The 19580-nt window shown below is 42.9% G+C and overlaps 2 protein-coding genes across 5 annotated transcripts in view; one reads left to right on the top strand and one right to left on the bottom strand.

Moving 5' to 3' along the window:
* ATAD1 (ATPase family AAA domain containing 1) overlaps positions 1-15508 on the top strand; it is a 28122-nt gene extending 12614 nt beyond the window's left edge. For both annotated transcript variants that reach the window (XM_075423263.1, XM_075423264.1), the window contains exons 4-10: positions 227-347; positions 2223-2423; positions 3543-3649; positions 6666-6755; positions 8897-8947; positions 11772-11908; positions 12451-15508. In XM_075423263.1, the coding sequence (XP_075279378.1) occupies positions 227-347; positions 2223-2423; positions 3543-3649; positions 6666-6755; positions 8897-8947; positions 11772-11908; positions 12451-12571 (828 nt within the window). In that variant the 3' untranslated portion in view covers positions 12572-15508. The remainder of the gene's footprint in view (positions 1-226; positions 348-2222; positions 2424-3542; positions 3650-6665; positions 6756-8896; positions 8948-11771; positions 11909-12450) is intronic.
* A 447-nt stretch (positions 15509-15955) lies between these two features.
* Positions 15956-19580, bottom strand: part of PAPSS2 (3'-phosphoadenosine 5'-phosphosulfate synthase 2) — a 31426-nt gene continuing 27801 nt past the window's right edge. For all 3 annotated transcript variants that reach the window (XM_075423257.1, XM_075423256.1, XM_075423258.1), the window contains 2 exons: positions 19032-19261; positions 15956-18535 (listed from right to left, as the gene is read on the bottom strand). In XM_075423257.1, coding sequence (XP_075279372.1) covers positions 18394-18535; positions 19032-19261 — 372 coding nt within the window. In that variant the 3' untranslated portion in view covers positions 15956-18393. The remainder of the gene's footprint in view (positions 18536-19031; positions 19262-19580) is intronic.

Here is a 19580-nt window from a genome sequence, read left to right as displayed (position 1 = left end):
TTGATTTTGACTTTGGATTGCATGATTTGATATAGATATGTATTTATGGAAATACATAGGAAAGATTTCTGTATTTTTTTAAAACTAAAATTGCATCGTTGAGAGCCAAGTTTTTTTATTCACTTGATTTTTTGTATTTGAGGCCTTGCAGTGCTTCTAAGCTTGTGGATATTTTTTGTTGGCAGGGACTATGAGCATAATTTCTAATACTGTTTTTCTGGATTAGGTAACCTGGAGTGATATTGCAGGCTTAGATGATGTTATCACCGATTTGAAAGACACTGTTATTTTGCCCATCAAGAAGAAATACTTGTTTGAGAATTCCAGGCTCTTACAGCCACCAAAAGGTAGGAAGGAACTGTTAATTTATATGATGGTATTTAAAAAAAAAAAAAAAAAGAAAAATAGTTACAATTACTCAGAAAGTAAAGAGGAAGCGTGTTGCCAGTCCAGAGTGCAACCAGTAGGACTGATGCCAGGGAAAACCCTCAGGTTTTTCCTCTTCTCTGACTGTGAAATGAAGTTCTAGTGAATAAGTTTTGTCTTAATAATGAAGCGATAATTGCTTTCCAGTTATTTATGTTATATTTTGGTGCACTAATCTATGTAGCCTTGTTATAGTTTGGCTGTGGCTGGCAACAGAAGGGCCACGCGGCCTCTCTGCCGCCCCTCCCCCCGCTGGGGTGCGGAGAATGGAAAGAAACAGGCAAACACCAATGGGTCGGGATAAAGGCAGTTTAACAGAGCAGCAAAGGGAACGGTAACAACAATACAGATAAGGAGAATACACAACACAAACAGCGAAATGCACAGAGCCACTCTTACCAACCGCTGCTGTGCGCTCTGCCTTCCCCCCGCCCAGCTACCCCCAGCCAGAACCCAGCGTGAGGGCACATGGTACTGTTAATACCATGTTCTGTTTGGCCAGGCTGGGTCAGCCCGCCCGGCTGTTTCCCCTCCTGGCTCCTGGTGAAAATTAACCCTGTCCTGGCCGAACCCAGGACAAGCCTGCATTTTTAACTGCCTAAATCATCGATTTTTTCCTCTTATACCCGATCTTGTCCTTTGACAGAGGTGAGCTATAGCTCTGCTGTGCAGCTTTATACACTTGGTTAATATTTCTGCAGCATCATAGAAGCATAAGTCATAAATGTGGGATGTCTTTGTAAGCTAATCTTGCTTGACATCTGTCTTGTAGTCTTAGAAATTCTAGTCATTCAAAGAGACAGAGATCCCATTTTTATTCTGGAGATCGCTTGATTTTTGCTGGAGTTGAGTTGCACAGTATTGAGGCAGTAAGGAAACCGGCAGGTGACAAATTAATTTTCCAACGGTAAAACAGAAGTTGGACTTTCTCTGCTGGAATGCATATGGCTGTATTTGCTGTGTGTTACTGCAAAGAAGCAGAATTTGCACCTAAAATGTTGGACAAAATGCCAAAGTTTGTTTACTGCTCTTATCCCTGGAATATTGTCTTCTGAAAATTCTCTGAAAACTATTAATTACTGCCTGTATCTGTGACCATCTCGGTTTCATGTACTAAGTGATGGAAAATGAAGCACTTTTGTAACTGGTGTAGTTTTTCCAGGCTACTTTCTGTTTAAGTCACAAATTGAAACTGTCTGGAAAATTACTTTAATGTCATGATCTAATAAGCTGAAGAAAAAAATATTTTTTATTTGTCTTTTTAAAGCAGACTTTCCATATAGAGCAAGATCCCCAGTTTTATTAGTGGCTTGTACTGTGTGTTGATAGGAAGTCGTTGCTTCAGAGTAGTTATGTTTGTGGTCATCTTGGTCACATAAACAGAAAAAACCCTTAGTAGTCCTCTGTGTTTCAGGCTTGTTTGCCTTGATTTTTATTTTTTTTTTAAGATTGTTTTCTTGACAGCTGGGTCAGAAAAACACTACTGTGATTTCTTTCACTATAAGAAGTTTAAAAATAGTATGAGATGTCATATTTAATTTTGGGTAATTTGTTTAAAATGTATATGGGCTCCTTTTTCTTTTTTTTTTTTTTCCTTTTTTTTTTCCCCCTCCCCCCTGTGCTAAGTTTTATTAGCAAGGATAACTCTGTATTTGATTTGATGGAACACTGTGTAACGTGGTTTCTTACCTTTTAAAACTTTGGTAAAATACAAGCCAGGACACTATTGGGTCTGTCATACCAAAGTATGTTTTCTGTAGAGCGACCAGAGAGCATTAACACTGTTACTTTTTCAGGAGTACTTCTCTATGGCCCTCCTGGTTGTGGCAAAACACTGATTGCCAAAGCTACAGCAAAGGAAGCAGGCTGTCGATTTATTAACCTCCAGCCTTCAACGCTGACGGACAAGTGGTATGGAGAGTCTCAAAAACTGGCTGCTGCGGTCTTCTCCCTAGCTATAAAGCTTCAACCATCCATCATTTTTATTGATGAAATAGGTAAAAACCTATCTTTTTTTGTAACTAACTACAGCAGGGTGACATTAAACTGTAGGTTCAAGTTGGTGGGTGTATTGATCTACTGTCATCTTTTCCTTAAAAAGAGTGATAATGGAACAAAGTTTAGCAATATAAATAGTATTGTAAAGTAATAGTGGCAAGTTAGGAAAAACTGTATTTCTTCCTCATGTTAGCGGAGGAAATTACAAGTAGAGCAAGTTGCTGTTTATTTTTGGTTAGGCTAAGGTGGTTCATGAGGAAAGCTTTTCTTCTGTTAAGGGAACTACTTATTCAGGAAACCCATCACCAGATACACTTCAGCACTTCTGCCGTGAGGGCACATAACGGAAAATAAAATATGGGTATTGGAGAGCTGAGAAATAGAAGTAGGAGGGGAAGTTCAGCTAGGAAGACAGCAGAGGTGCCAGTTGTTCAGTGGATTTGGACTTGTCTCTTTAAGTCCTGTGAACTTGAGCAGTTCAGTTAAAATTACTTGTTGTCTTGTGGTACTGGTGCTTCTTAGAGTGAGTTGTACAGTTTGCAGAAACAGCCTGATGAAGCTTTTACCCTTTCAACAGTTTAGGTTTATGAAGGGGCTACGTTCTTAGTATGGTTTTTGTTCTTTTGGTAGATGTGAAGAATGTGGTGTTTTTCTAGCTGTTGGAAATTCTTTAGGCAACCACTGGCAGAGTTAGAGCTCTGCATAATAAATTGTATAGCCTACTTCACGTCAGTCCTGCAGCTTGCTGTTCTCCTGTGCTTTGGTGTCTTTTAGCTTGCCAGGCTCTGAATGCTTGCATCTCTGAATAAGAAATTAAGGTGAAAGTTACACTTGCCGTGAATTCAGGGAAGTGAAAATTTGGAGCACAAGATTTGGGACAGTCTCATGTGATGGGGATATAGTCATGTAATGTAATTTAAAAGATGTGCTTAAAAATGTGGTGAGATTCCACTTTCTTGTTCTTCATCGTAAGAAATATTTTTCATTTGTTGACAATGTTTATTTAAAAAAGTATTTACAAGCTAGAAAATAGCACAAGTTTGCACATGAGAAATCAAACAGCATAGTTTCTGTAGCAGGATTGAAGGTAAACTGCTTTTCTGAATCCTTTAATATAGATTCCTTCTTACGAAGTAGATCAAGTTCTGACCATGAAGCTACAGCTATGATGAAAGCTCAGTTCATGAGTCTGTGGGATGGACTGGACACCGATTATAACTGCCAAGTAAGTACAAATGATGACCATGAAATGGTCGAGTTCAGGATCCTGCGTGGAGGAAGCAGGGCGATAAGCAGGATCAAAACCTTGGACCTCAGGAGCGCTAACTTTGCCCTCTTCAGGGAGCTACTGGGAGGAATTCCATTCTGTGATGATGAGAAAAGTAACATGATTCTTCCCTCTCGGTTATTGTGCATTGAACCGTTTGGGAACAGTAGCAGATTGCTTATAGTAATAATTGACAAAAGAGTTTGTTTACCTGTCAGTGTTAGTGATTACCAGTATATTATGGGAATGAGATGAGTTTTATATTCATAGATCATTTTTCTTCTTGAGAAGACTGTTTTTGTAGGTATTTTGGTTTTAATTAAGAAGTGTTATTTTCAGAAGTGTCTTAAGTCTCATTAATATAGCTGTATACTTTGAGCTGCCAAAATTGGGAATTTTTAAACTGTTTTGAAAACCATTCTGTCCACAATGTTTTTTTTAAGGTGAACTGAATCTGTGATTTCAGGAAAGATATTGAAAGATTTGAGTATTCATCCTAGTTGCAGGTTGATTGACTTGTTTCCAGAAAAGCATTAGACAATCGCTAGACTCTGGAGTTAATCTGAAAGGGTAGACAAGTTGATGTTATCAAAAGACAGATTCTATTAGATGGAGCTGTGCTTACATCCCATTATGTATGCTTCCGTCCCCCTCCCCTATTCTCAACAAAGTTACTGTATTCTGGAGAGAAGAAAAAATACAAAAGCTGCTGGTGCTGTAAAAACAAACAATATTTATGAAATAAATTACTTCAGTGTCGCATAGAGGAAAGCCTGCTTGGTGTGTTTCTGAACTGTCACCTGGAGCAATCTTTTTAAAGGTCTTAAAAAGGATGTTTATTCTCCAAATTTAAGATTTTCAGCCTTTTTAGTCTGGATTTTTCTGTGAATGGGTTCTGATGCTCTGACCTCCATTAGTTCTTTCTTTGTAAAATCTGCTTTTCCTTCTCTCTGAAGCTAGTACTAAAGATTTTTTTTTCAGTTGATTTTTTAACAAACTGATGAGAACACAGTGAATATATGTACTGAGGAGGTTTAAAGCAGCATGTGTGCTTACCGTTAATAAGAGGCTGATGGTATGAACACTTAACTGGAAGCTGATGTGATCCTGTAAGCACACATTTCTTCCAGTGTTAGAGTGTATTATCTTTTTTCCCAATGTAGTGTCAACTTCTTGGAGCAAGTCAAAATTGCTCATTCCCCGCAGTAAGACAATACATGGTCTTAGCCATCTCTCAAGCTCAGCATGCAGAGCCTGAACAAGTCACTCTTGTCCTTTACTCGTATACCTCTGCAGGGTAAGGAGCCAAATGCAGTGCAGACAATTGGCTGGAGACACCACAGGGGCTGATTCAGGTTTCTGGGGAGTTTTTAATCAGGAGTGTTTTTGTTTCAATACCATATTTCAGGCTCCTCTCCAAGATGTCATTGCAGTTCAGGAAGTGTTCTTTAAGTGATGGTTTTGACATTTGCATTGTCTCAGTTTTTGACAGCCAGATCGCTGGGCTCTTTTTTTAGTTACAAATGTTTACTTGGGAGCTTTGGGTTGCTTGTCTGATTCTTGCCAAACAAATTTCCTTTGAATAAGGATTAAATTTGGCTTTTGTTATAATAACAAAAGTTCCAAATGCTAGGAGAAAGTTGTAAATAAGAGTTGTGACAAATGTTATTTGTTCCTGTGTTGACTGCACCTGAAAAGCGTGTTCAGATGCAGGAACTTGGGCACAGTGCTTGGAAAACAGAGCTGTGCTGCTTGAAGTGACGGTTCAAGTCTGGAAGCCCCGTGCAGCTGCATTTGTGCCCTGAGGGGTCCCACATTAGCAGAACCTGCAAAGAAAGCTGGTTTTGGGAAGGCATCTCAGCTCGTGTAGCACAGAGGGAGCAACAGTTCTGGTCCGACCTTGGGCCTTGGTGCAGACCCCAGGGAAGCACAGCATGGGGACAGCGATGCCACTTTGCAAGAGGCAGCTCAGCCAGACAACAGCTTGTGTTTGGCACGCAGGCAAGCATGAAGCACTTGCATGTGTAACGCTTGCTAGAAGGTGAAGACTTGGTGAAAAAAAAATGCACCTTTTGGCGGCTTCTGTGTGTAGCAATTTGCCACCGTATAGTTAAGCCTCTAGGCGGCAGGGTGACTCTGCTCCGGGACACACAACCCAGCCTGGTGCGGGAGCTGCCAGGTCTGGCTGCGGAACAGTGACCCCAGACAAAAGACCAGAAGCATGTCAGGAAAATGTATTGATAGGAGATTAATTTCCCTGACATTTTTCACTTTCATGACTGGGTGTTTACAATGTACATAACTTACAATAACAAATGAGAAAATAAGGCTGATGTGAATGGGAAGTAAATTTGTTCTTAAACTAATAGATGGAATGTGGTCAAATGAGGTGAATACTGTCCTTGTATTGAACTTGGCTTGTACACCTCTAATGCACTGCTGTTACAGTATACCAGTGCATATAGGTTCTTGCTGACTTCCAGTGCTTTTTTTAACACTTAAAAAACCCCCAACATTTTAGTGCATGCGAAAGCTGTCAGTTTGGTCATCCTGGTAAACTGATTGCTTTTTTCAAAACAGCACAAAAATGCCACATTTTTTAATACCTCATCAAAACATCCTCTTTCAAGTTCCTTCCAGGCCACCAGGAACTAAAGAGACATAGCCGAGACTTACAAGCAGAAGTTTAGGTTACTGCTTAGAGTTTAAACTTTAAAATTGGGCTCAGAAGGCTTCAGACTAATGTAAAATATCTCCACACAGGTGGTGCTCTGTGGTACCAATGCTCTCTTAAGCTGCCTGTTTAAATGCAGTTGCTGAAATCAGTACCAAGAAACCTTATGTAACTTCTTTAAATGTCGATGTTCTTAATAAAGTGTGGAAGAGTCACATATTGGGTTTTGAAACTCTTAATACAGCAATGTTTTCAAAAGCTGGTTTCAGGCTGACTAGTTTTTTCTGTTGGTGTATTCAGGTAATAGTGATGGGAGCCACCAACCGTCCTCAGGATCTTGACTCTGCAATCATGAGAAGAATGCCAACCCGGTTTCACATCAACCAACCTGTAAGTTATGCCAGGTTTGCCTGCACAGTGTGCCTAGTGGCTGAGCTAGGGGCAGGACGCCTTATCGGCCAGGCAATGCACATGTCTGTTTTTGGTGTTTTTTTGTTTTCAAAGAAATACTACATTATTTTGATCTGGTTTTAGGTTTTTTAGGAGCACATATATAACTTTGCTTTATAAGGTGAAGTTTCTCACAGTAATCTTGATTCCTTGGGTTTTTTATCTGAAACCACCCCATGTGCTCTGAGAGCTTCCCACCTGTTTTCTTCATCTGTAAGAATGGAGTGGCTTAGATGCTGCACTCTGGAAGGAGCTTAGTTTTAACTTGAAAACATCACAAAAAGCACAAAAGTGACTGCACACACTTGCCTACAGGAAGAGTGGCACCCAGGTCGGATAGTGTCGAGAAGTAGGTACGTACTACCTACCATTTATACCTTCCTGATACACAGTATTTAGTTTTCAAAGAGAAGAGGGGATGAAATCTGCATAGCAAAGCCTACATTCTTCTCAAGCCTTTCCACAGTCAGGCACTGCAAGCAATCTGGAAAACAGTTTTTATTCTGCTGAAGATTTATACCAAATAGGCAGTAGTTAAGGTCTTTATCAATTATGCCAGCCGTCACAAGGTTGCCCTTACTATAAATTTTGCTAGTGCCATCCTTTTCAAGATATTTTAGTTGCATTCGAACACTTAGCAATATCACAAGACATTTTTATCATATCAATATTATAAAGAGTTCAGTCGTGGTTGTCAGTATTCCCTTCTGGCTAGAGAAATACCCATCATTATTAATTTTTTGCAGAAACGTAGAGACAGAACTGGAGGAGTATAGCTGGTATTGATAGCGCAAGAGGGTAGTCGTGTTCCCAGATGCATCTTTTTTGAACTGGCTTTCACTGCTTGTGGGCAGATACTTTTCAAAACAAAGCATTTATAACCTAGTAACTACTTTTCAGTGGTGCGTGCTCATAGGGTTTCATACACCTTACTTATCTTCAAGTTTTCCTTGAATTAGTAAGGGCCAAGGATGTGTATTTTAGGACTTTATCACATCTTGCTATCAAGAACCATCATTAGAAGGGTGAATTATCTGCAGGTAACAGTACCTCGGGATTACAGGGGTTGGCTCCCTCTACCAGGGTCAGAATTACAACAGGAGGTGTCATTTAGGGCGCAGGCACATAACTTTCCTTACCCTGCTACAGCCAGCTCGTGAACTGAACGCTTGTCTCTTGTTCTTGTCTGTGGTATTTTGCGATACGACCAAGATTGGTTACAACTCTTTTATTGAGGGCCAAGATAATTTACGTGCTGTGGATTGGAAGTGTGCACGGGTAGTGTTGTTGTAGAGTAGCTAAAGCCTTGCAGATTTTATAGCTAAGTTTGAGATTAAAATGTCCCAAATTACTCATGAGAAATTGTGTGCGAGGCAGAGGGAAATGGAAGAAGTATTTTTTGAGACAGAGTATGAACTGTTCATCTGCCAGAGTATGTATGGGGTAGTTTTTTCCCCTTTTAACAACAAAAATGAATTTAGGACATTTGGTTTTGGGAGGCACAAAAAAAGAGTCTCTTTGCTGCCTGAATTTGCCTATTAAGGATAGCCAGGCAACTTGCTCAGGACTGAACTGTTTCTTTCAGTAATCTCATCACAGTATGTGTTTTATATTGCTTAAAATTTCACAAGCATTATCTGTAGAATTAAATTTATTTTTATTTTTTTAAGCAGAAGAGTTTACCCTCTACATCTCATTTAACAAAGTATTGAAAGCATCCCCTAGATATAGAGAGTCTGCCCTCCGTTAAAGATGATGGGAAATATTTGGAAACAGCTGCTTTCACTTAGGGCAAAGTAAGACTAAATGTCAGTGCATTTTCCCTTTCCCTGTAGTTAGTGTAAGTGTATACGCCCAGATGTTTAGTTTCGTGTGCCCCTGGAGTCCGAGTACTCTAGATCTTGTTTTGCTGAGTGATTTTGACATCAGGTGGGTTTCCTTAGTGTGTAGCCTATCTCCGGTCTGAGGGATCAGCTTGTGTCACTGAATTGTGACTGAAAGCCCATGTTGTGCAAAAGTGAGATGGATGTTACATGTGTTTATTTTTGTACTCTAGTAACTTTAATCTCTTTTGTTTTAAGGCTCTGAAACAAAGAGAAGCAATCTTGAAGCTAATTTTGAAAAATGAAAATGTAAGTAGACTTTTTTTAATAGTTAATTTGCTGTATTACTGTTTTCATGAGTGCAAGCTCTGAAGTTGTAGAAAACGTGTATTATAATTGACTGTCTTGGAATAAGGTAGAGATTACGTTCCAGGGTATTTCTGATTACAAGTTAGGAATCTTTTGTGGTTTTAGGTGTGGTGTTAAATTAAAGTGGTAGAGTTGCCTACTGGCTCAAGCATGAGCTTCAGTCAGAGCAGCAGCCTTGGATTTTGTGGTGAATCACCATCTCTGAGGAGAACTACTTAATTTCTCTGTCTCCATTTTCTTGTACAACAAGGTAATATATTTATTTCTTGAAAGATGCTCAAGGTGAATCATGTTTGGAAATCGCTTGGATCAGTGAGAGAAATTTCAAGACATCATGAAGCAGGGAGAAGAGATACTAATTTATTTTTTTTTAACTCTGTACAGTCTGTTGGCTCAAGCCAAGACAGGAGGAATGACATTTTTTGACAGTGCTGCTTTTTGCACTTTCATCCATAGTTCATGTTTACTTTAGAGGAAGACTACTATAGACATTGTTAGTAATATTGTATGACGTTCGTGTTGCCATCTGCATTCCAACGTGAGGAGAAGGGGTAGGTGTGAGCATGCTTGGAGGCATCTGTTGGAAGGATATGGGACCTATGTTATCGGAGGTTCCTGCCAAACTTAGTCTGCAGCACTACTTGTCTTGAAGTTTATGTTGCAAAGTGTCTCTTTGTTGAAGTCTATCCGAATAAATATAATTTGTTAGTAAAACCAACTTACATTTTTTAAGAGGCCTAAAAATCACAGCTCATTGTTGTGAATTGCTGTGGTACTGGGGAGGTTGCTTTGTAAATGGTCACTTTGGATTCATAATGAACTAAAAGGTCTCTTGCAAGTGGTGATTTCAGACTCAAATGTCTCTTCAAGAGCTGCTAGGAAGGTATGCCAAATAACAGACCTTTATACAGGCTCCCTGAATATCTGCAGCCACCTAGCCCTTGCAGGCAAGTGAACTCTGGGGCTCCTTTGCCTTGGCAGCTGGGCCTGGGAGTTGCACCACCTTGGCCTTAAGGCCTTCAGCAGAAGCCTGAATCAGGTCCCAAATATGGACCTGAAGGAATGCAAGGTATATCAAGCATGTGGCAGTGAATCACAGCAGCACAAATAACATTTTTCAGGTGGAAAAAAAAAAATCAGTCTGCATTTGTTCCTCCCACAGGAGGAAGAATTGGATCTCTCAAGCCCAGCTTATTTTCAGCCAGGGTGACAAACTTCCTGGCAGTCCTTTGCATGACAGGTGTAGTCATGTCCTTCATTTTCCTTGCCTGTCTTAAAATCTTGCCTCTTCTTTTGCACTCAAAGGGAAGTCCTTGTTAATGTCTGCTACATGACATGCCCATTTTCTGTGTATTCTTAGCCAGCTGTGCTGCTCCATTCAGTTCTTGATGGCCTTCAGCCCCACGTTGAGCAAATACATTGCAGATCCACAGCTGACTGTTACTGGCTTCGATATTTGTGTGCAGGGTCAAGCTTTAAAGCAAAGCACTTCAAGACAGCCAGGCTGTAGTGTCTGCAGGAGGCATGTCGGTGTAAGCCAGCTGTTGCTTTTGCCTTCCTTTCCATGCCTGGGCAGCCAGATGGCTTGCTCCAGACCCAAACCAGAGCACTGCGTGTGGAGTTGTAGGTCAGGGAGCCAGGGCTCAAGTACAAACTGAAGATCTGAGCTAGCAGAAGAATATCAGTGTAACCCTTGTCCTTCAGGAAAGGCGAGGAGGGACGATGGGGAATTGAAGGGGTGCTCAGTGGATGTCAGCACGTTCTCGGGTTACCCTGGGGAGTGCATGAGTTGAAGGGGAATCGGGAAGCAGCGAAGATTACATCTGGGGCTTTGCCTTCATCACCACGGAATAGTTTCCCTCTTAGAAGAAGTCACGCCTTAAGTTCAGCCTTTTATTAGACTAGTTTGGCTTTAACTTCTTGAAAATAAGATACTGATGCGTTGCAAAATGTGCCAGAAGGGGCTGTTATCAGTGGTTCTGTGAACAGACTGAATAAATATGGGATCCTGGCTGGAATGAGTGCGTGGAGTTAGACATGTTATTTTGCCTCAGAGTTCCCCATTTCATGGTTGTGTAAAGTAGGAGCAGTTGTTCAGTAACAAACAACTGAGTTGCTGAGATAGTGAACAACTGCTTTTGAAGTTCTTACTCTGCACTGAAAGGTGGCCACAACAAAACGAATATGTGACAGGAACTTTTTCCAGCCTTGCTGTGTTACTGGTCAAAAGTAACGCAAACACTACTTTCAAATAATGTATATAAAAAGGGCTGTGGCTGTGAAAGGAGACCTCTCAGGCAGTGTTCATTGTCTATTGATAAAAGATGCATATAGAGTCAAATTGAGCCCTTTGCCAAAAAAAGCAGTGCCGTTGCAGGAAACTTGTGTGGGCGTTTGGGGAAAACAGGTCATTATTTCTGTGATCCAGTTTTTGCCATGCAGTAGCCTTCCAAAACCGCCCAGGAGCTTTGCCAGTAACAGAATATACCAATATGATGGTGGGCTGTGTTTTTTTCTTTTTTTCTTTATCAGCTACAGAGTTTTATGAGGTGAAGCATCAGTTTCATTTAACGAAATTAACTATTTGGAGGGTTCAAAGCGTAAGTTAATAAAATAATTTTCTCTTAGCTGTCAGAAAAAATCAAGAGTGAAAAAGATCTTCTTAGGGCAGGTAAAAATACTTGGAGGTGACCGTTTCTTATCCTTGGTGAGCAAAGTAAATGACTTCAGAGTTTTCATGCTCTGACCTTTTGTTTTCTGACAGGTGGACAGGCATGTAGATCTCCTAGAAGTTGCTAAAGAGACTGATGGCTTCTCAGGCAGTGATCTGAAAGAAATGTGCCGGGATGCAGCACTCCTCTGTGTCAGGGAATATGTTAATTCTGCCTGCGAAGAAGAGACGTATGTGTCATTATTCTGTCTATTATGATAGCTGAACAGCAGTTGTGAATGCTCCTGGTGCTACACACTGTCCAATTATTAGTTTGTATTTTCTGATTTGAATTGCAAATTTAGAGAAGTTTAAAAAAACTTGCTAAGATTCACAGAAAGCAGGAGGTTCTCTTTTTGACAAATTGCCACTATACAACATAAACCCCCAACAAGTGAGTTACCTTTATTAATTTTTGACTGTGAAAATAAGACTATTTGAAAGTGTCAAGCTTGAGGTGGCATGAACCAACAAGTGATATTACTGCGCTGTGTTACCAGGCTTAAATGCTGGTAACACCCTCGCCCATGCATAGCTCCACTGGCTGTGATGTTCCTCTGATTGTCTCCTGTACTTGCAGGTAATACGTGCATGGACGGGGCGTGTCTCCAGCATAACGCTGGATCCATGTCGGAACTGCTGTGTTCAGTGATTTCTGCTCATTGTTTGAATAGCTGTTACACAGCACCTGAATCATTATCTTGCTTTTTTTCTTTCTCTCTTTCTTTTATAGCCGTGATGAAGATGAAATTCGGCCCGTGCAGCAGCAGGATCTCCACAGGGCCATTGAGAAGATGAAAAAATCGAAGGATGCCACACTGCAGAATGTTTTGATGCATGTTGGTTTAGATTAAGATAAAAGAGTGTGTTGGCAGTTTCTGACATGATTTAGTTTGACTTCTGTAATCAGGTAGCAGAAACAATGTCAGGGGTGAGAGCGGGGATGTTCCTTGAATAAGGGAGTTCTGTTTCTGGAATTGTTTTATACAACAAATTCTAAGTTATTCACATTTCGTCATGCGCCACTAAAAGTGTAACAATAGATCGTGAAGTGGAACAATTACAGCCCAGACCAAGAGCACCGGCCTGTGTCTTGCCCTGTAATCGATACGCTGTGCAGCCTTAAAGCAGGTTCTGACATGGTGCGTGGGTTCAGTGGGTCACTAGTGTGGAGGGGAGACAATCCATTACCAGTTTGTGTATATATGTACGAGCCTGGGTGTATGTATTAAATGTATATAGCCACACATTTTTTTATATATAGACATAATCTGTAGATAACTTGAGTATGGAAAATCTTTTCTACTTACTGAATCAAAACAAACCAGAAGATATATAGATTAAAGATTTGTCGATACTCAATTCGCACTTACTTCTTCCTTTTAGCAACAAATACGAAGATGGAAATTCTGCTTCTAGAATAACTTGCAGGCAAAATTTGCAATGTTACTGATTTTTCTTTCACATGACCACTTGAAATCTGGTGCCATTTAGTAGAGATAGCAAACTACTGTAAAAATGTTTGAATACGTTTGATTTTGTATGAATTCTGCTTTTTGAGGCTTTTAAAATGAATGCTGTTTTTATTTTTATTTTCCCTTGATGTGAGTAACTAGAGTAGAATCTTAACTGGTCTTTCATAAAGCCCCACATACTATAAGCTCTCTGAAATTGTGGCTTTCTGATCTATTATGCATTGTAATGAGGGCTTGCTGCTATTTTAATCTCTTCTGGAAGACCCACTTCTGCACTGTGGCATTGTACCATGAATTGTCATATGCATAGCTCTGAGGCATGGGGGGGTGTGATGTTTTGTTTGGTGACGTGCTCTGATCTGCAAAATTGGAGAGAAGGGAATGGGTTTTAGGTTCAAAAACGTGATTTAGCAATGTTCTGCTGTACTTGCTGGTAACAGTTTTAGTAAATTCATGTAATGTTATGAAGTGGTAAAGGCAAAGGGTTAAAAATGTAAGTTGTAGAAGTGTTTTGGTAAAGTTATCGTCAGTAGGTTTTCAATAACTTGATTTTTCTTCCTGTAATATTATGAATTGTGCACTGATTCAACACAAATATGTAATTGGAATTGTTCAAATCCCTGGGGTGGTACATGATGTCTCAGCTCTGCTAGCTATTGAGGGAAGGTAAGCGCTGAAGGCAAGATAACGATGCAAAACGAAACAGAGAGCAAAGTAAAATGAAGACAGCTGGACACAGCCATTGTACAGTACGAGGTGCCGGTGACAATTTCCATTCAGCAGAGCTTTCTCACCAGTGTCCTTTGGTCTGGCACGCTGGTTGTGTGATGCACAATTTAGTCTCTTTAGGTACTCTTTGGGGGTGAGACCCAATTTAGTCTCTTTAGGTACCGAACATTGTTGGGGGGTGGGGGTTAGTAATTTGGTAATTACTTTGCTTTTTGATACGGAAAAAGGTCTGTGGTAAATGCATATTGCTCTAACACAAGAATGTAGGAAACTAGGCGCAGGAAGTCTGGGATAGGGAATGCCAATCCCACAAGTCATGTTTGTGACAGGGCAGAAAGCAGTGATATAAACCAATGCTGGCTCTGGGAGAGCCCGAGTTCAAGGACTAGCCTTAAAATTAAACATGCAAATAGTGCTACTCACTGGAACGTGGTTTCTCAGGAGGTTTGAATTATGCATGTGCCAGGTGAAGGTCTCCAGCTATGCAGTTTGTTTTCAGTGCCTGACCTGACTCCGAAGTAGTTGTTACACCTGAGCAATGCCAGGCTGGTATGGTAATGCAGCTTGTCCTGTGCCTCTTTCCTTATCCAGGGTGGTTCCTGCTTGGGAAAAATCTAGTGCGGGCAGCTGAAGAATGCTGTCTTAATTGGCTTTAACAGAGTGAGTGTAAAGTGTGTCCTCAAGCGAGTTTAAATGTCAAACTGAGCACATGGGAATAGGAACAAACCCTGCCTGTTCACAGATGCTAGGGGCATCCTCCAGTCACCAGCTGAGCTCTGATCTCCTTCTTGTGTTTCTCCAAAAACCTGGCTGTTCATGTGCTGGCTGGATCTCGTCTTTACCTCGTGCCTACAGTGTGTTGCTGCAGGCTTAAGGGACTGATGTGAAGAGGCTCAAGGGGTTATGTGTAATGGCCCCTGAGGACAGTTCCCGCAGCTGGAGTGTAATTTCCAATTTTCCAAGGACTTGTCGATACTTGCCCACTCCTGCTGCCACTTTGGGTGTGCTTGTCAAAGCACGGACCCTTCTGGTAGCTTGCTAGAAGGGCTGCGGAAGTAGCACGGTTTATCATGCAGGAACATGGCAGCTTTAATTCCATGTCTCCAGTGGTTTGGTCCAGGCTCTTCACCGTTTAATCCTGCCTCTCCTTAGAGCGGGGGTAAGCCTAACCCCTCTCCTGCCACTTTAGGGCCAGTTGTTCAAACCAAGCGTCGTCTTGGGTGTGGGCTGGGGCCAGTCTAGTCTCCAGTACTGAGCTCTGAGTTGTGATGCAGTTTCACATGAAATGGGTCTTTCTTGAGGTCCAAAGGTCGAATCCTCTGGCAGGAAGCGGCACAGACGTTCCCAGCAAGCAGACAATGCGTTTAGGACCTGTTTAGCCATAGCGGTCACCCACAGACAGCGTGTACAGTACAGGTGATACCTACCTTGTCCCTGGGCTGTAAAGCACCAATCTTGCCCATCTTAAGTAACAGGTAAATAAATGTGCCATTTGTTTGCCCTGTGTTTTTGTCTATCTGTTTTCTGTAATCTTCACAAGTGTGTCCACTTTCGAATTCTGTAAATACAGCGCTTTTTTGTTTGTTTTTGGTTTTGTTGGCATCTTTTCCCTGGCTGGTGCTTGGGCACCCTGGGTGCTGCAGGTGATGGCTGTGGATGAGCAGGGTGCTGGGAGCCCCAGCAGCAGCATCCCCTATTTCTGCAGCGTTTTAGCAGCTAGAAGGTGCTTAAGTGCTGGTTAAACAGCACAGAAATGGAAGGCAGCAGAAACAATGCAGTTGTTATGCTTGTTAAACATGACTTGTTCAACACAACACAGCCCAGACAACAAAAAGGTCAATTGGATAAGGTTTCTGAAAGGACAGAGGCTCCACGGTCAGCCTTGCTGCTGGCTGGTCCAGCCATTGCCCTGCCCAAGGTACTGAGGGTGCAAGGCTGGAACAGGGGGTCTCCTCCTGCTACAGACCTTTCACAGCCCCAGATGAACCACGTGGCTGTAAATTTTCCCCGAAAAAATTACAAAGTGAGAGTTAGTTACACATATAAATATTTATTTGTACTAAAAGTGAGTGTTTTGTAGCAGAGTATCAAGTTCAGAATATATTAAATCATGAGATGCATCAGTTAAGGTACAAATTCCAGTCTCATATCTTTAATAAATACACTATAAAAAAAACCCTAGTCCACATACTCTACTTTAATCAGAGGTAATCAGTACACTATGCTATTTTTAAAAGGCTAATACAACATTTGTGTTTTGTTGTAACCATTTGGATTTACTGCGGGCTCTTTTTTTTTTAACTGATTATTGCAAGATGAGCGGCAACAGCACTATTTCATTACTTCAAAATGACAAATATTGCAATCAGTATTGCTTTTGTCTTCCAGGTCCCTGCCAGAAGGCCTGAATGTAAAAGGCACTGGTGCTAAGGTACTTTCAGCTACTGGCAAGCGCATTGCGGCCTTTGTCTTGAGGTGTAATACAGCTTTGGGCTCTTTGCTCTGAATACTTAAAAAAATTACAAAAACCGCCCCAAAGCAGCTGACAAATGAAAAAAGACTTTTTGCAAAAGTATTCTCAATCCCATATGTAGTCTTGGACCCTGTACCAAGGCCACAGCAAAACAGGTTTTAGCTTGCGATGTAGCTCACTATCCTAAGCTACAAGCAGAAGTGTGATCGTTTTTACTGAGCGCAGAGCCATTTGTAATTAAAACTGAGGTACAAGAAGTGGAGAACTCTATTTCCATTTCATCTGAAACACATTCTGACCGGGCCTGGGGTTTCTACTGAAAAAAGGACAAGTACAAAAATCATCAATTCCAGTTGTTGCAATAACTAGCAAGTGCATAGCTGCCTCTGCCCCACCCCCAACCTTTCTCCCCCCCCCCCCAAAACCTCATGCCTGAGGGCGGTGGTCAGGGAGGCAGCGCGCTCCTCACTGCCAGCACAGTGGGGCTGCAGGACCAGCCCTTTCCCTGGGGAAGCCTCTGCTGACCACAGGCTGGCAGCTGAGGGGCTCCCAGCCATGCAGGGTGTTAGCTCCAACCACAACCACCATTGAGACATGCACTGGTCCCGGTGGGACGCAGCCAGGGCAAGGCAAAGCTTCAGTTGAGCCACGCTGCTCAGCCCCATTGGAGGTCACTGCAAGAGCTGTAAGTCAGCAGAAAAGCTTCACGCGCAACAGCAAAGTCCACGTTGGGGAGGAGGAAAAGAAGATAAGGTCTGCAGTAACTTTCCACCAGCCAGAGCTGTGAGCAGCACCAGCCACTGGCTCTTGGCTTGGCCCCATCACCCCTCACACAGCAGCACCCTGCATGGCTTGTGGGGACTCAAGGACTTCTCCTGCAGATACGAAGTAAAATCAGATCACCTACACCCACATGGGGTTACAGGTACAGACAAGGGCAAGCTCTTGAGCTATCTCTCACCTGGTTTACCGCGTGCAGCCACTTGGATCCACCTCACACTGTGATTTTGCTGTTTTGCCTTTAATTCACCTTTTGGATGGGAGGACCATGGGCAGAGAAAAGGGGGATCCGATCCTGCCAGGTGGGACGATACCCCACCTGGAAGCACATAAACAGCATCCCCCTTTTTTTTTTTTTTTTTTTTGCTTGCTGCCCTGAGCTTTCTGAGAGATCTCCCAGGCTTTAGGGTGCCTCCTAGGACAGCTCCCCCTGCTCATGGGCCCACCAGGCTGCGAGCACAGGGACTGCCCCGGCGGGGTCCTCACTGAAAGCTGAACTTGCAGTACCAGTAACACTCAGCCCAAGTTTTGTTTTGACCAGAGGGGTCAAGCAGCAGGAAGCAAGGAAGAACAGTGAGCAATTGTCTCAACCACAAGGAACTGGTGATGGTCAAGGCTGATTAAAAAAAATCCTTTAAAAAAAGGGCATTAAAAAAATCCTGCTGTTTGTTAGCAAAAATTGTCTAAGGCACAACCTGGAGGGCAGCAACTGGATCTGAGCACTGACTGCCCGTTTCCTTCTCCTATCCCGGCAGCAGCAACTGCTCCTCACTTCAGTGGCTGCTCCTACCTCTTCGGGCAGCGCTGGGCGAAGGGTAGCGGAAAGGCACTTCTTCATTTCTGCTCCACGCAGGGGACAGATACATTTTTATCCCGGTGTTGAGGTACCAGCTCTGCACTGGGGGCTGGTGCATTGCCCTAGCAGCATCAGAATGATCCAGCTGGCCTGCTGAAAGCCATGCTGGGCTTTCTGCAGCCGTGCTCAGCAGGAACGAAGGGCCTGCTGCCCTTCTCTTCCAGCTCCACGGAGACACTCTAGGCAGCCTCAATGGGAGAAGGACCACGCTCAAAGTATTTCTGATTAGTAAAAAACACCCTGACCCAGGTAGGAAAATCCTACAGGCAGAGCACTGGAAATGCCAAGTAACTGATCTGTATCACAGGAAATCAATCAATCATTGCTCACTCTTAATACAAGTATTTCTAGGGAGGAGTAGTGTTAATTCTTTTTTTCCAGCGACTGGTAGTATTCGGTTAGGACTTTCCAAGCTTTGGGGGCCATGAAGCCATCTGGTGGGTTTTCACCTTCACGAGCAAGCTTCCTCATGCGTGTTCCCGAGATGAAGTCAAAATCGCCGTGCCTGCGGCAAAACAGACAGGAGTGAAATCAGCACAACTGGCCAAGTCGTCCTCAGCACACGCAGCTCTTCAGCTGTGCCAAGCGGGCACCCGGAAACCTCCCGGCACCAGTGGCACCTGTCTGCGGCCTCACACCCAGCTTTATGATTGGCAGCAATGGGGTTGCTCTTTCGAGAGGAGCTGGAGTTGTACGTAGCACAGTTCTCCAGCTGCAAGAGGCTGTATTTCTACTGCCACTTGGTCCCCAAACTGTGTTTCTTATCCTCACTGGTGGCTAGCTACAAAGGTTCATCTTTAATTTCATGCAACCCGTCCTTGACCTGGTTTCAGCTCTTAGAGGGGAAAGCGGGTGCTGGCTTTCACAGGTTCTTCCCCCATTCCACTCCTTAAGAGGAATGCCAGCTGCTTTTTGCTCTGCCCTAGGAAGCTGCAAGCCAGACAGGATCACAAACCACATGCGCTGTGTAGGCTGAAGAAACAGCAACGCTGCTGCATTACCTTTTCGGGTCATAAAAATCCATGGCCCTTTTCAGTTTATTGTAAGCAGCCACCCGGAAGGGGATGATTTCCACCGAGGTCAGGCCCGGTGCCATGCTGAGGACCTTCCCTCCCTGTGTGGGCTCATAGAGGTCCTTCTTGGTCTCGGGGTGAGGCATGCCTGCAGGGTCACGCCCCACGATGTAGAAATTGGCCCCGGCAATCATGCGAGCTCGACAGTGCCACTGCACCTGCAAAGGAGTGACACAAGGAGCACTGGCGGAGGGCTGAGCAGCAACTGAGCCGCTCGACCTGGGCTGCAAAAGAGATTCTGGTGATCCACAGGAAGGAAGGACGGAAGGAAGGACGGAAGGAAGGTAGATGCGTCAGCAGCCTTGCTGCACTTTCTCATAGCAATCAGGCTGCTCAGACTCATCTTCCACTGCCTGGACCTGACGCAACATCACAGTTCTCCGAAGGACGTGTATTTCAAGTGAAACACTGGGAATGGGAACTGGTCTTGTTTCAATCTGGCAGCAAATGGAGGTAGCGGTTTGCTTTTTGAACATG

Source organism: Opisthocomus hoazin, chromosome 6 (genome assembly GCF_030867145.1).
Source record: "Opisthocomus hoazin isolate bOpiHoa1 chromosome 6, bOpiHoa1.hap1, whole genome shotgun sequence".
Lineage (NCBI taxonomy): Eukaryota > Metazoa > Chordata > Aves > Opisthocomiformes > Opisthocomidae > Opisthocomus > Opisthocomus hoazin.
The sequence above is the reverse complement of the archived record's forward strand: the minus strand, read 5'-3'. Positions and strand labels throughout refer to the sequence as shown.